Source organism: Camellia sinensis, chromosome 4, assembly GCF_055761805.1.
Source record: "Camellia sinensis isolate YWXY chromosome 4, ASM5576180v1, whole genome shotgun sequence".
In the NCBI taxonomy this organism is placed as follows: Eukaryota; Viridiplantae; Streptophyta; class Magnoliopsida; order Ericales; family Theaceae; genus Camellia; species Camellia sinensis.
Genome location: NC_138964.1, coordinates 220,833,667 through 220,849,430, shown reverse-complemented (window position 1 = coordinate 220,849,430; position 15,764 = coordinate 220,833,667). Strand labels below are relative to the sequence as shown.

General features: G+C 29.8%; 1 protein-coding gene and 1 pseudogene across 1 annotated transcript; one reads left to right on the top strand and one right to left on the bottom strand.

Annotated features, from left to right (window-relative positions):
* Positions 1-198: 198 nt before the first annotated feature.
* On the bottom strand, positions 199-2,292 carry LOC114316304 (putative protein phosphatase 2C 23 pseudogene; annotated as a pseudogene).
* A 9,147-nt stretch (positions 2,293-11,439) lies between these two features.
* Positions 11,440-15,346, top strand: CYP724A1 (cytochrome P450, family 724, subfamily A, polypeptide 1). The gene is made up of 9 exons (XM_028262896.2): positions 11,440-12,068; positions 12,159-12,483; positions 12,631-12,783; positions 13,208-13,447; positions 13,813-13,899; positions 14,005-14,083; positions 14,201-14,307; positions 14,645-14,769; positions 14,982-15,346. The coding sequence occupies exons 1-9, from the start codon at positions 11,848-11,850 to the stop codon at positions 15,079-15,081; spliced, it is 1,437 nt and encodes a 478-aa protein (XP_028118697.2). The 5' UTR covers positions 11,440-11,847; the 3' UTR covers positions 15,082-15,346.
* Positions 15,347-15,764: the final 418 nt, after the last annotated feature.

Below are 15,764 nucleotides of genomic sequence, written 5' to 3'. Positions count from 1 at the left end.
TAGCTCGAAAATGAGTTATAATTGAGGGGGGAAATTACAAAAAATTCTCCAAGGTTTAGCGCCTTTTTCAAATTAAACCCCAAGTTTCCAATTGTGACAATTTGTACCCTATCATTTCACCCATGTTTTAATCCGATCCCCCTGTCCATCTCCGTCTCTATCAGTTGACGGAAGACTGATTTGGGCGCCAAAATTGTCCTAATTTTTACGATTTAGGGCAAAAGACACCCCTCCATTTTCTGAATTTGAGTTTTCGGATGGAACAGATGAATTCGGATTGGAGGACTCAAACTTGTCATCCCACAACAAACCCTTGAGCTCCTTATGAACAACAGAGTAGAGATTGGAGAGAAGATAATCAGGTGCATCAAGACCGTTAAACCCATCGTAAATTCCAACGAAAACCCATCCATGTTCCTCCGAAATGACGACATGAACTGGATCCTCACCGGCCTTTCCTTGTGCCCATTGAAGATTCTGACTTCCCATTGAATCATCATCATCTAAACTACCATCAGTGCTCAGATTCACACTGTTGATTGTCAACTCATTTTGCTTCTCACACCCAATAATCCAATCTTGTTCTTTCACATAAACAACCCCTTTAATCGGCACAACAATCAAATTTTGTCCTCGTGAAATCGTCTTCGATATCGCTCTCTGCAGGACTCGAATCAATGACCATTTTCTCGATCTGGGTCAAAAAGCAAAACCCCCATGAGAGTAGCTCCTCTAGAAATGATCGTTGCTACCCTTTTCAAGAGGCCTCGAGAAAATTCCACGATCGAGAGGTCCCGACATGAACCCCCTCTCCATCTGGCCCGAACTTGGAATTTCCCAGGAATTGGACAGCAAAAGACCTGAGCTCATGGAATTTTGGGGAATGGGTTGGAGAGAAATGGAAGCAAAAGAGGTGGAGCTCTTGAAAGCGGAGGCTCGATCGATGGAGTTGTAGCTATAGAGATCGGCCAAGGCTGTTGAGAGAGGGGTGGAAGTGTTGGCACTAACGGAGGTGTCGGAGATCAATCGAAAAGTGGTGGTGGTGGTGTCTTCGAAGTGGACTTTGAAGGAAGAGAGACAGACTGGAAAATGAAGTAGTGTCTTTTGCCCTAAATCGTGAAGATTAGGGCAATTTTGGTACCCAAATCATTCTTTCATTAACTAATAGAGATGGAGATGAACGGGTGGATCGGATTGAAACAAGGGTGGAATGGTGGGATACAAATTGTTACAATTTGAAACCTGGGGTTTAATTTGAAAAAGGCGCTAAACCTTGGATTTTTTTTTGTAATTTCCCCTAATTGAGGGGACTCACTCTACCTATGTGATTTCTCTTTTTGCAGACCTACTTTTTTAAAATTTTAGAGTTGCTATTTGGTTGTTCAAAATCTCTGTTTCGGATTATTTTTTCAATTTTATTCTTTACGTGATCTTAGTAAATGCGAGGTACCATTAAAGTCTATTACTTTACTCCTATTACTTCTACTAAACTCTTTTTTCGGACTTACCTTATACATACATACCTAATACAAATATGAAACTAGTGTTGATGTGAAAAATTTTATTTTTATTTTTTTGTTATATGTATTCTAGAAGCATCCCTCCCTCTTCAATTGTGGAGGGAAATTTGAAATTACAATAATGCATTTTTTGAAACACCAAACACATCCATTTTTAAAACATAATTTTCAAATCATTTTTTTAAAAAAATAACTCAAAATAGTGAAACCAAACATGTTGACTATAATTTTCAGTTAAATTGAATTTTGAAAGATTATACCTATTTGCGCATATAAAAGCTTCTAAACAGGTGAGTCGGGCTGATTAATTGGGTTTAAAATTTTAATGTATCGGACACAAAATATTTAATGAGATAAACATAAATTAAACTAAAAAAGTTTCATTCATTTTAATTCTACACCTATATTACTTTTGAAAATATAAATGATGCTTTGTTTAAGTGTTATGACGCATTTGGAAAATGTTTTTCATGGTCACAAATTTATTTGGGCGAAAGTAGAAAATAATATGCAAACTTAAAATCTTACCAATATCACCACACTATCACTATTATCATCACCTCACAATTCCACTACTATCACTGCAACCAATACCGACACACCACCACTACCACCACCACCACCACCACCACCACCACCACCACCACCACCACCCTGCCATCCCACCAACCCACAACCTACACTATGCCAACACCACCATCGCCACTTTTACTACGCCGTTACCATGACCAAGAAACCTCCCCCACCACTCTACCACCATCACCCCTATCATCTCCACCTCTACTCTACTACTAACAATACAATCACTAATACATTAATTAGTTCTAAATACACAACTAAATATGAAAAACAGTTATTTCAAAAAGAAAATTTGTTTAATGCTGAAATAAATGGAAGGTATATATTAGTGGAAAAATGCATAAGAAAATGAGTACCCGCATTCAGTGGCTTTTTTTTTTTTTTTTTTCTTTTGTAAAACCAAAAGGCCTATCTAATCTAACTATAGAGTTGTAATAAGTGATAACTCTCAAGCTCATCCCCAAAAAAAAGTTCATCCCCAAAAAAAACAGGCCCATAAAAGAGACAAGAATGATCATGATTTTGTATGCACCAAACGTGCAATACGCCTTTAAAGAAAAGAAGAAATAATAATGATTTCAAAAAGAATATTGTCTCGTGTGATGTGAACCCCAACCCAACCCCCACGGGCAATGGCGGGGACCTCCTTTTTTTATATCTATCTCCTCATTTATACATATTAGCATATAAAATTAAATAAGAATATATATATATATATATATATATATTGCAATTTGAACAAAAAATAGTCATGAGTCTTTTCCATTGAGCATTCTAATTGGAGGGTGTTGTTGGTTTCATGAGTCCAGCCCCGGCCTCACCTTAATGGTGCAAACATTTTGTAGGCCCTCTAAACAGATGACCGGTGTAAGAAATAAAGTCGATTGGGCAATCATAATTATATGACATAAGTATGATTTTGAGGATGAATTGTTTATTTTTTAGAGTTAAATGTGAATCAATCACATGGCTAAAGTTGCTCGATAAATTTAATTTTTTTCATAAATAATCGGCTTGAATGACACTATAAGATAAGTAGCTTGGATCATCAGCACATGGTTTGACCCATGAAGCCCAACACTAGCCTCCAATTAGAGAGGGTCCAGACTCATTTGAAAATTACAATAATTTTCTCAATTTTGATTAAACTGATTTTTTGTAGTGATAAAACAAATGAAAGGAATGATAATGGTGTGTGCATACGGAGTGCAAAAATATATATTTCAGTATATGAAAGATGATAATATCATTTTTTATCACATGACCGTGTTATGGTAATAGGATTTGCTCTATATATTTTTTATATCTTATAGAAAGTAAGTTTAATTTATCCTATACATATATAGAGCTAGCGTTTTTGATCAAACAGTGTATTCAATATCATATAAAATAATTGTTGCTTCATGCTAGTCATTTTGTTCATAACACCTCATATATAGTCAAACTCATGAACCAATCAATTCTGCCTAACCTCTCTCTTTATGTTTATTTTATGTATGCAACTATTTTTAAGAGAATGAATAATCTATCAAGACAGCCGACATAATCAGAATATTAATAACTTAAACTAAATTTTGAGATTAAACCATGTATGAAATCAACCCTAGCTATTAATTGCTCAAGTCCTCTCTTTGAGCTGTGTAGAATAATTACTTAAAATTTGACTCCATTAGCATCACATAAGCTTGCTATTATTGGCATCAAATACATGCACATATTCAAAGGAAACAAAGAGCAAAAAATAAATAAAACAGAGAATTTTTGAAATGGGTTTGGAGGAAATGATTGCATTGTTGTAAATTGATATCCAGCTAGCTAAAATCAATCTTCTAGAGGCCAGCCATTTTATCTCTTTAATTGAGTAATTGTCGATCACAACTACATTGCACTGCACGTGCACCATGCCTTTACTATTTATGTTTCAGAGATTTTTTATTTTCAAAATTTACTTTTTGTCTTAAATAAATATTTAATCATACACATGTAAAAATTCTCAAAATATAAGAATCTCTCTCAATAACTGATATTGTGTGATTAAAAATACATTTGAGATGAGGAATAAATATTTAAAAAACAAAAAAAAATTATTGTGAAATTTCAGGTGGAATAAACGTATTTTTGATATTTCATAAGTTTGTCTTATTTTGACACATCCTTGTATTGTATTATAGTTTTATTGTGAAACCATAGTGACGATTAACCTAACCACATGAACCTTTATATTCTTGTTTATTTATTTGTTATTCTCATTTGTGTTTAGACTCTCACTAATTCTGATTAAGGGTGTGAATTCCAATTTGTGGACTTCACGATAAAAGTCAAAAAAAAAAATATAAATGAGTAGTGGTGGAAGCTGGGATGATGGTTACAGTATTGGTCGGAATTTCATTTCAAACATCTACATCAACACCACATAAAGCAAATGAATCTAATCAAAGCTTTTGAAACTTTTGTTCTCCATTGCTTTGTATACTATAGTAGAATTTTAACCAAGTTTGTTTCCTTAATGCTCTCCTTTAAGGAACCAATATTCATTTTTTTTAATATATTTGAGTTTAAGTCTTTCATGACTAGTTTGATCAACTTGTGCACGTAAGGTTGAAGAATTTGTGGGAACATTTGAGAGGCAAACTTAGAGGGAGAGGCTTTTTTGTGTGGAGAGGGGGTAGGTGAGCTTTCAAAACAAGCATACAAAATAGATTGAGGTTGTTCCAACATTCATGGCCATTTTTAAAAAAGCAAATGTTAAATTTATAAAATATTTATATAAAAGAATTCAAATCGATTGACTTGTTAATATAAGGGCTAGGTCGGTGAGCTTTCAAAACAAGCATACAAAATATATTGAGGTTGTTCTAATATTGATGGTCATTTTAAAAGAAAATTGTTAAATATATAAAATATTTTTACTAAAAAAAGTTAAATAGACCTGTCAAACTAGGTCAAGTCATGCGTTCAAAATATTTATATATATATATAAACTAGGTCAAGTCGTGAAGATGATGCCCAAACTTGCTCGCAGGGTAAGTAAAATGGGTTTTTTTTATGGTTTAGGTCCGGCTGCAACCTTATCCGATGGGCTTGGCCTAGACGGGTTTGTAAGTAGGCCAATGAGAGTGTCCAGCAAGCCGAGCCAAGATTAAGCTCTATATTTTTTATTTTTTATTTTTTTTCTCTTCATATTTTGTGTTAGATTCACAAATCAAGCCGACGCGTAGGCTTGTAGGCAGGGCCAACAAACAAGCCAGACTTCAAACTCCCAAATCCAACCCAAGCTTTATTCAACTCGACCAGTCTAGGGTACAAGTGGCGAACCTTCGAGCCCAATTGTGAGTCTTACATATGAATAACATTTTTGTAGTTATGGACTATAGTGATAGATTTTTTTTAACTTATAATAAATAAATATAGAACAAATTATACCGGTGATCCTTGTAATAAGCTTCTTGTTTGAAGTCGGGGATTGTAGTTCCAAATTTATTAATTTTACCCCTTTAATTCTTCACTTTGTGTCGATTTTATCCAATTAATAATATTTGTTAAGAAATTGAATACAAAACAAGGATAAAATAACTCATTCAAAAAAGGAATAAATCATTTCAAATTAGATGTCAACCCCTTAATTACTTTGAGAATAGTGAAATTGATATAATTAGAACTATAAAACTCAAATTGATGCAAGAGAGAACTACAAGGACTAGGCCTCGTTTGGCAAGTCAAAAAGTCACTAAAAAATTAAAAAGTCAACAATTTATACCAAAAAGTCAAAGATTTCTTTTTCTCTCTATTTTTTACACATCTTTTCGTAAAAAATTAAAAAGTCATCCCAAACATACTAGTTTTTTTTACATCATATTTTAACCAAAAAGCCAAAAAGTTACTAAAAAAACATGTTCCCAAACGAGGCTTAAGAGTGTAATATGCCCATAAATATAAACAAGATATGTATCATTATGTATAAAGCTTTTCTTTACAAATTCTGTTTATACAGCATTATCCTATTTAAAAGAGTTTTTGATGAACTTTTCTTCATCCACACTTTCCCTGTGATAAGTTGAACCAGTTGGGTAGGTATCAAAATAATGTATGAGGTGAATGGAAAAACAGAAGAACTAGTTGCACATCTTTTTTACATGTTATATTATACTATAACCGTCGCTCCATACCCTAAATTTTGATATGAAAAAAAAAAATTCATCTTTGCCTATAGATATTAGATAATAAAAAACTGTTGTATACCCTTAGGTTGCGCAAGTACAGCGACTTGAAGCGCCAGTCGGGTAGGGTTCTAAACACAAAAACAAGCTCATATTACATATTGATTAATTGGTACATTTTGAAGCCTCTGTAAAATGGATAATTTGAATGTGAAAATTTTGCCAAATTCCATCATTTTTACAAAAATGGAGGTCCACTAACTCCAAGGATTTGACCCAATGGATGAACTGTGGGGATTTGACAACGTTTTATTTTAAAGATTTGTTTGGGCTGTAAAAACTTAGTTATTAACAACAACAACAAAAAAATTCCGAACAATTAAGAAGACAATAATTGAAAATTTTAGGCTCCGTTTAATTTAGTTTTTGAAATGAGATTTGAGTTTTAAATTCTATTTTGAAAGATAAGTTTTGAAATGAAATTTGAAAAGAGAAAATTTGTTTAATTATGAGTTTTGAAAAAAAAAAATTGTATTTTGAAATGGTTTTGGGTTTATTATTTATTTTAAATATTTTACTTTATTTTTTAAATATTTTTTGATTTTATTTTAAATATTTAATATTTTTAAATTTTAAAAAATTTTAAATCGCCCATATATATCTAAATCATAACAAATTATTTAGCCAATACTTAAAAAAAGTAACAAAATATTTTTTTTTGAAAAAATAAATAAAAATATTTTTCTTCAAAATAAAAATAATAAAAAAAATTTAAAAAAAAATAATTTTAAAGAACAAAATAATAAAAAAATTGAAATTTTTTTTAAATAAAATTTTGAAAAAGTTTGGCTATGGGTTTTGAAAAAAATATTTGAATTGAGTTTTGAAAATTTTGTTTAGTTATGAGTTTTGAAAAAAAAAAATTAAAATTTTCTTATCCAAATTATGATTTGAAAATCAAACCAAACGTTACCTTGAAATCTCTAAACAATAAATAATTGACAATAATTAAAAATTTTAAAATCTCCGAATAATTAAAAAGCAATAATTAAAAAATCTAGAGTCTCCGAACAATTGGGCTTATAGAAGAATTGGAGCAATAAATGATTCGGTTACAAGTATGTACATAATGGGTTGTTTTGAAATATGGTTAAATGTTGATTTTTTTATTATTATTTTTTTGATTTTTTTTAAAAAAATTATATAAAAAATGTGAGAGATGATATAATCTAAAATAAGTTAAAAATTAGAAAGTGACTACTTTTCAAAAGAATCCAATGTGTATGATGTTGTACAAGGGTGTTTGGGAAGTTGTTATTTTAGTAGACTATTTTAGTTTTTAGCTATTTTAAGAGACTAAAATTTGTGTTTGGAAAGATAGTTGAATTTTTTTGTAGTTAGATGTGATATTTATAAGAGAAAAAGTGAAATGATTAGAAGTTTGATGTGACATTTTGTCTTATTGGCTATTTTATCCTATTTTGGAGTGTTTTGAAAAGTTGGTAAAAAATTGATTTTTTGATTTTTTTTAATCTATTTTGTCTTTTTGTGAGTAAAAAATGTGAGGTGATATGACCCAAAATAGGTAAAAAGTTAAAAGTTGACTTTTTTTGGTACTTCCCAAAAAACCCCTTTGGGAGTGTTTGGGAATTTGATTTTTGAGTTTTTTTTTTTATTTTTTTTCACTACAAAACAAATGTTTTACAAAACTAAAAAAAGTAAATCCAAACAAAATATCACATCAAACCCCATAATCATTTTATTTTTTCTCTCACAAATAACACATCCAACCATAAAATAATCCAACTATCTTCTCGAATACAAAAAAAAATTTCTCCAATAATATCCTACAACTAAAAAAGCCTACAAAAAAATCCACTTCCCAAGCACCCACTTTGTCTTTTAGTGCTATTTTAACTAAAAAAAGCCAAAAAAGCTACTTCCCAAACGCCCCTTTAGAAAACAAACACATATCAAGATGACTTTTAGGCCTTGTTTGAGAACATACTTTTTAAGTAATTTTTTAATTTTTTAGCTAAAATATAATGTTAAAAAAATTAGTATGTTTAAGATAAATTTTTAATTTTTTACAAAAAAATATATATAAAAAATAGAGAAAAAATAAAATATTTAATTTTTTAATATAAATTATTAATATTTTAATTTTTTAATAACTTTTTAATTTTCAAACTAACAAATAAAATGCTAATTTTAAAAAATCCTTCTCCAAGTAATTATTGCTTGGCCCCACAATAGCGGGACACCGTGGTCAACACAATTTTTGTCAAAAAATTTGAATTGGACTTGCTTCAGTACAATCAGAGGGAAGTTCGGCCTTTGGTTTGATTTTGATAAAAAAAAATTCGGAAATTTTGATTGATTTGTAATTTTTTTTCAAAAAATTTTTAAAATCATTTTTTTTTTTACATATCAATTAATTATTTTTTTTTCCTCTTCTTTTCAATCATTTTTTCTCTCACATACATCTACTCAATTACAACAAAATATCAAATTATTTTAAAATTTTAAACTCTAAAACTATTTTCAAAATATACAATTAAACAAATTATAAAAATTTCTAAACTCTTTTCTTAAAATATTTTTTAAAAATTTATCCCTCAAAGTCAAATCAAACAAATGCCACTTTTATGATAATTTTTGGGATCGTCTCCAATCCCTTATGAAATTGGATTGGTCCAGTTCATCGTGAGGTTTACCGTGAGTATCATTTTAATTATGAGTCATGTTGGCTTACGTGTACACTTTTGTCCAACGCCTAAATTCTCTTTTAAACCTTATTCTTTTTACACTGTCCTCTTTTATGAGTTTTAATTTAGACTCATATTGATAATTTAAATTATTTATTTTATAAATTTCATAATAAAAATTATTCATATAAAAAATTAACTTCATCAAATAATTATAGACGTGAGAATAAATTACATTTTATTTTGTAAAGTATATGGTCTAAATTTAATTATATTTACCATTCATTTTATTAACAAAATATAATTTTTTTTGTATTTATAATTTTTTTAAAAAGTTTATTTTTTACATAGATAATATTTATTGCGGGGTTTACGAGATAGATGGTGCGGATTATCGATGTGAGATTGGATTGAAACCTACAAGAAGAGTATGAAGAGGTATGGAGAGATGAGATATGGAATGGAGCTTATCCCATTGTACAATAGGTCATGTGAGAATTAATCACTGTGTTTAGTTTAAGTTTTTTGAAAATTGAGTTTTTTTATTTTCGTATTTTTTTGTTTTTAGTGAATATTTTTTAAATTTTAAACATTTTTTTACTTTTTTAGATACACCTTACTTAGATGTATCTAAAAAGTAAAAAAAATTAATAAATACATAAAAATATAAACAATGTACTGAATTCTCGTATTTTTTTTTATATTTTTGATATTTAGTGAATTTTTTAAAAAAAATTTCACAAATTTTTTACTTTTTAGGTATATTTATGTTAGGTATGTCTAAAAAGTAAAAAAAAAAATTGCTTAAAATATTAAAAAAAATTAGTAAAAACAAAAAAACACAGAAAATAAGAAAGTAGAATTTTCTGAAAAGTGTTTTTTGAAAAACCTAACCAAGCAAGGTTTTTTTATCCAACACTATTGAAAAAATGTTACTAATTGTAAATTTTTAACAACAGTTTGAAAATTGTCACAAAAAAATCACTAATTATAAATTTTAGCGACAATTTAAAAAAATCGTCACAAAAAAGTTACTAATTTTTAATTTTCAGTAACAGTTTGAAAATTTTAACATAGGAAAAGTCACTAATCGTAAGTTTTAGCGATAATTTATAAAAATCGTGACAAAAAATTACTAATTGTTAATTTTTAGTGACATGCAAAAAATCGTCAAAAAAATTATTTTTAGCGATGCTTCTACTAGACTTATTTTCGATAAGACTTGATAAGAATTAAATCCAACTATTAGAACTTATTAGTAATTTATCCTAAATGTTAATCAATTATAAGTTTTATGTATATAAAATGTAAAGTATTAATTACAAAATATTGTATATATATTCAAAAGTTAATAAAACAAAAATGTTAGATTCCAAAAATTCTATAAAATTTCTATCATAACTTTTGAAATCTCTAGCATTCTTCTTCATAAAATAACCAAACATTAAATGCATCTAATTAAAATGCACAAGTTAAAAATAGAAAGTTAATGAAATAAAGATCAATTAATACAATTATTAATATACTTTAATAAGTGCATCAAGACACTCGTAAGTATTAGCCTTTAATTATTTAAATTAGTCATTTTGTAAAGTTGTGTGCAAATTATTCATTAAAAAAATTATATTAATCTAATAATTATAGTAACATGATTTTAACATAGTTATTATAAATAAAAAAAGAGAGAGAATAAAATAAATTTATAATACTTAAAGTATGTGTTTCTTGTTATTTTTAATCCTTAATTTCGTCCTAAAATTTTGTAGTTTGAGTCAATTTGGTCCAATTCTAAACGGGGCTTCTAAATAGTAAACAGAATGGTAATAATACACGTGATCCTAAAGTATGTGTTGGTGTTACGTTGATCCCTAAAGTTTTTAATTTTGTCAATTTGGTCCTGAAATATTTATGAAGAAAATAAAACATAACCTTGCAATATTGAAGGACAAAATTGATCAAATTGATACTTTAGGGACCAAAATAACACAAAACATATACTTTGGGGACCATAATTGAAATTTATAATTATTCCATTAACAATTTAAACAGCTATTTAGAATTAGACCAATTTTACTCAAATTGACAACTTTTAGGGTCAAAATTAAAACTTAAGAGATTAAAATAACAAGGAAAAATATATTTTAAATACTGAAATTGTCTTTTATTCTAAAAAAAATAGGCAGTCTATTCTGAAAATCACAGTTTTTATTTATTTTTTTAAAACAAATTATCAAATCAATATAAATTTTTTTATGAATAATTAATCTTATAAAATAAACTATTTAAATTATTAGAGTTGGACGTATAATGAACTCTGCAAACCTCTTAAGGACCAGGACACAAGTCGTCCCCTAAGTTTTCTGTAATTTGAAATTTTTCTTATAATACTACATCTCTTTAATTGTCTCCCTAATTCTACTTTTAATGACGTGACCCACCCTTATATAAAGTGATTTCACACTTTTCTAATGACGTGACCCACCCATATATAAAGTGGTTTCACACTCTTCTTCCTCTCATCATTAGGAATGAAATTGGGAGAGTAAAATTAATGAAATTGGGGGAGTAAAATTAAAAGATGAATCATTATTCTATGACAAAGAGCTATTAGGTGCTAAGTTTCTACCTTTAACCAATCAATATCTCATATTCACTCTCAAACACCAATATAAATATATAAACGACACTATCTAAGGATACTACCATAGCAATAACTTTCTGGGTATGCAATAATTGCTTCCATATATATATATATAACAACCATAAGGGCAAAGCAAATTGACACAATTGCTAAAGCAACCAAAACTAGTCTTTTTTCTTCTCTAGGTTGTGACAAACCAAACCTATATATCCCTTCTTATAGCAAAGTTTTTGTTTGGCAACATGATTGGAGTTTTTTCAGTAGTAGCACTAACCCTCTTGTTAGGAGGAGTACTAGCTCTGGTTTTTCCTATTTTTTGGTACCTTTTTGCCAAACAACATGTACAACCCTCAAATATACCTAATGGAAGCATGGGATGGCCCTTTCTTGGAGAGACTTTAGGCTATCTAAGGCCTCATAAATCCACCTCTATGGGTACCTTTTTAGAAAAACATTGCTCTAGGTGATTCAGCAAACCCTTTTTTTTTTTTTTTTTGCATTTGAATTTATATTTTTATATGACAGCTTAGGATTATCAATTTTTTATTTTCAGATATGGGAAAGTTTTCAAATCTCATCTTTTTGGATCACCAACAATAGTTTCTTGCGATCATGAGCTCAATACCTTCATTCTTCAGAATGAAGGGAAGCTATTCCAGAGCAGCTATCCCAAGCCTGTCCTTGACATCCTTGGGAAGCTATCAATAATGCTCGTCTCCGGCGATCTCCACAGAAAGCTGAGAAGCATTGCTGTCAGCTTCATCAGTGTGTCACGAACGAAACCCGACTTCCTGCATTATGTAGAGAAGTTGTCTACCTCAGTAATGGAGTCATGGAAGGCTCATCAAGAAGTTACCTTCTACAAAGAAGCTAAAAAGGTGAAGACTTCGTATTAAAGTTTTGTGTCTGATTCTGTAATTAATTTTCATTTTTCTGTTAACGTGCAATGTCTCTAATTCCTGCTTTTTTTTTTTCTTTTCTTTTTTTTTTTTCTTTTTTTTTAAATTTTTTATGAACGAATACAGTTTACATTGTATGTGATGTTGAAGTATGTGTTGGATATTGAGCCAGAAGACCCCTTAGCCCCAAAAATACTTGAAGACTTCCTTACTTTCATGAAAGGGTTTGTATCCATCCCAGTATATGTCCCAGGGACTCCTTATGCTAAGGCTGTCAAGGTATGATATATATTTAGAAGGAAAAACTGTGGATGCATTTATAAAATTCTGCTATGAACACATAAATTGATTACAAGATCAAACACAGACTTGTTTGTTTACTGTCACAGCCGTTTCAAGCAACTCAACAGAGTCTGACATGTGAAAACTAGTAATGCTAGTACAGGAAAAAAAAATCATAGAAATGGACATTTTTTTGTACACGTAGCATCATTGCGTTAAACTGTGGATGTATTTACACAATTTTGTTATGAATGTACAACATTTTACAGGATTTATTAGTGAAATCCCCTTCTAAAAAAATATATATTTGATCATATACATTTTTTGCTTCAATTCTGTAACTGGTTTCTTAGACTTATTGTGCATTTTATAACATTTATGGGAATGCAAATTGTTAAACTGACTGGCTACATGTTCTCAGGCAAGAGCAAGGCTATCATCCACTTTGAAAGAGATAATAAAAGAGAGGGAAAAGAGGGAGGTGGGGCATGTGAAAGGAGATTTCTTGGATGAGATTATGCAGAAAGGAAACTTGAGTGATGAGGAGAGAGTGAGTGTTGCATTGGACATTTTGCTAGCAGGTTATGAAACAACCTCAGGGCTTTTGGGCCTAGTAGTCTACTTTATTGCCCAGTCACCTTCTGTTCTTCAACAGTTGAAGGTAATCTTCCGACCATCATCACCACTGGATCCTTGTCCCCAACTCCCTCCCCCACCATATAATTATTTACGTGTACATAATTCAATTATAAAATCATACATAACTCTCTTACTTAAGATTGTATCGACACATTTGGTAGAGAAAATCTAAATACATAAAATATTTCCATGTGAGACACAAATGTGAGGCAAATGTAGATTCCACGTATGGCCCTCACACTTTTGTTTCACATCTGTGTCTCATTCAAAGATGTCACTGCCATATCATTCTAGTAGAGAATTCTATAAGAATAATATTTTCTGAAAAGTATTTATTATACAAAATAAACATGCGAATTAAAAGGTATTTTGATAACTACTATTCAGGAAGAACACCAAGCTCTAAGGAGAAGAAAAAAGGATGGAGAACCACTGAGTTTGGAAGATTACAAGGAAATGGAGTTCACCTCCAATGTAACATCTCATTAGTCTCATTTTACCGTTTCTTCTTTTTCTTTTTTTCCTCTTTTGTACTTCTTCATTTTTTATAAATGCAACTAACATAACAAAATCACGTAGGTCATATCTGAATCTCTACGATGTGGGAATTTAGTTAAATTTGTGCATAGAAAAGCCCTTCAAGATGTCGAATTCAAAGGTTTTTAACATCGAGCTAGTTTGTTTTTTTTTTTTTTTTTTTTGGAATTGCTTATATATATATATATATAAATTATAATAACATCCCTCTAATGTTGAGCTGGTTTTTTTGTGGCAGAATTTCTCATTCCTGCAGGATGGAAGGTGCTTCCGATCCTGAGTTCACCACATCTTGATCCATCCCTTCATAATAATCCTTCACAGTTTGATCCTTCAAGATGGGCTGTATGTACTTTTCTGCACAAATCAAAAAATTTATACAAGATGATTAGACTGAATTGGGAACTTTTCATTTTTTAAAATTAAAAATTTTAAAAAAATAAAAAAAATAAAAAAACCACCAGATGCTTTTTAATCATTATAATTATGCATATAACTTTTAGTAGTATGGATTTGAGATATTGTAGTGAATAGCACCATCTCTTTTAATGATTTTCTATAAATTTGATCACTTCATACTTAATACAAGTAAGATAATTAACTAAGCTTGAGATAACTCAATTACTTTATAAATTACTTTATATTCTTTTGTTTTAATTCTTCTACATTTAAATCTTGATAGGATTCAGATCAAGCAATTTCCAAAAAAGTGTCGCCTTTTGGTGGTGGATTGCGGCTCTGTCCAGGGACTGATCTTGCTAAGGTGGAGACTGCATTATTCCTCCATCATCTTGTCCTTAATTATAGGTAAGAAAAATAAATAATAATAATAATAATAATAATAATAATACATCTTCTTAATTGTTTTTTGTGTGTAAATAAGCGACTCTATTATATATATATATATATATATATATAAAATACAATATAAGACAAGAAAATAAAAGAAAGACCTAGTCGATCTCATATGATTAACACTAGCATCTAATTTTTGTTGGGTTATGCATTTCTTGTCTTAGGTGGAAAACAAAAGTCGATGAATCTCCAATTTCTTGCCCGTATCTGGATTTTAATAGAGATCTGCTGCTGAAGATAGAGCCAATAGAGAACAGAACGTGAAGCAAATTGAGAGAAAGTATATCAGCAACACGTTGGGAAGTGGTCAATTGGGATGTCTAGAAACTTGCCCTCCGGTTTCCCTCCGGTTTCTTACAATATATGTAGCTTTAGTTATGTTCTGTAGAGTAGAAAGTTAGAAATAAATGGATAGTATAGGTATGGAGGGATGTGATCACTTGGTGGCTTCTTACTCTGCCTGCCTTAGAGTTAATATTTTGTACCTCTTCTTATTTAATAATATTACCCTTTGTCTTAAAAATTAAAATATTAATTTCTTAGACTATTAAATGCATAATTGTTGGAAAAAGAGAGAAGATGAACAAAAAAAGATGGGAATTTAAGTATTTTATATATTTTTAACGACAATGGATTGGCAATATTCCTTTAATAATGTAGGGAACAAGTGCATTGGTTCCAGGAATATTTGAGATAATCTAAATTTATTTTTTCTCTAAGACAATCCCATATTTAACTATCAATTGGGAGAATTTTTAGATTGTACACCCTTTTTAGATTGTTCTATTTGTGGTTGAAAAAAATTCAATTGATTTTCTAAAATATGTAAATGAGTGAACGAATAAAGGCAAAAAAAGATTAAGACAGAGAACAAAGAAAAAAATTATAGCACTGGAAGTCAGGGGAAAGGGTTTGTGGACGAGGGATCGGGTTGGTGAGGTGAGGCA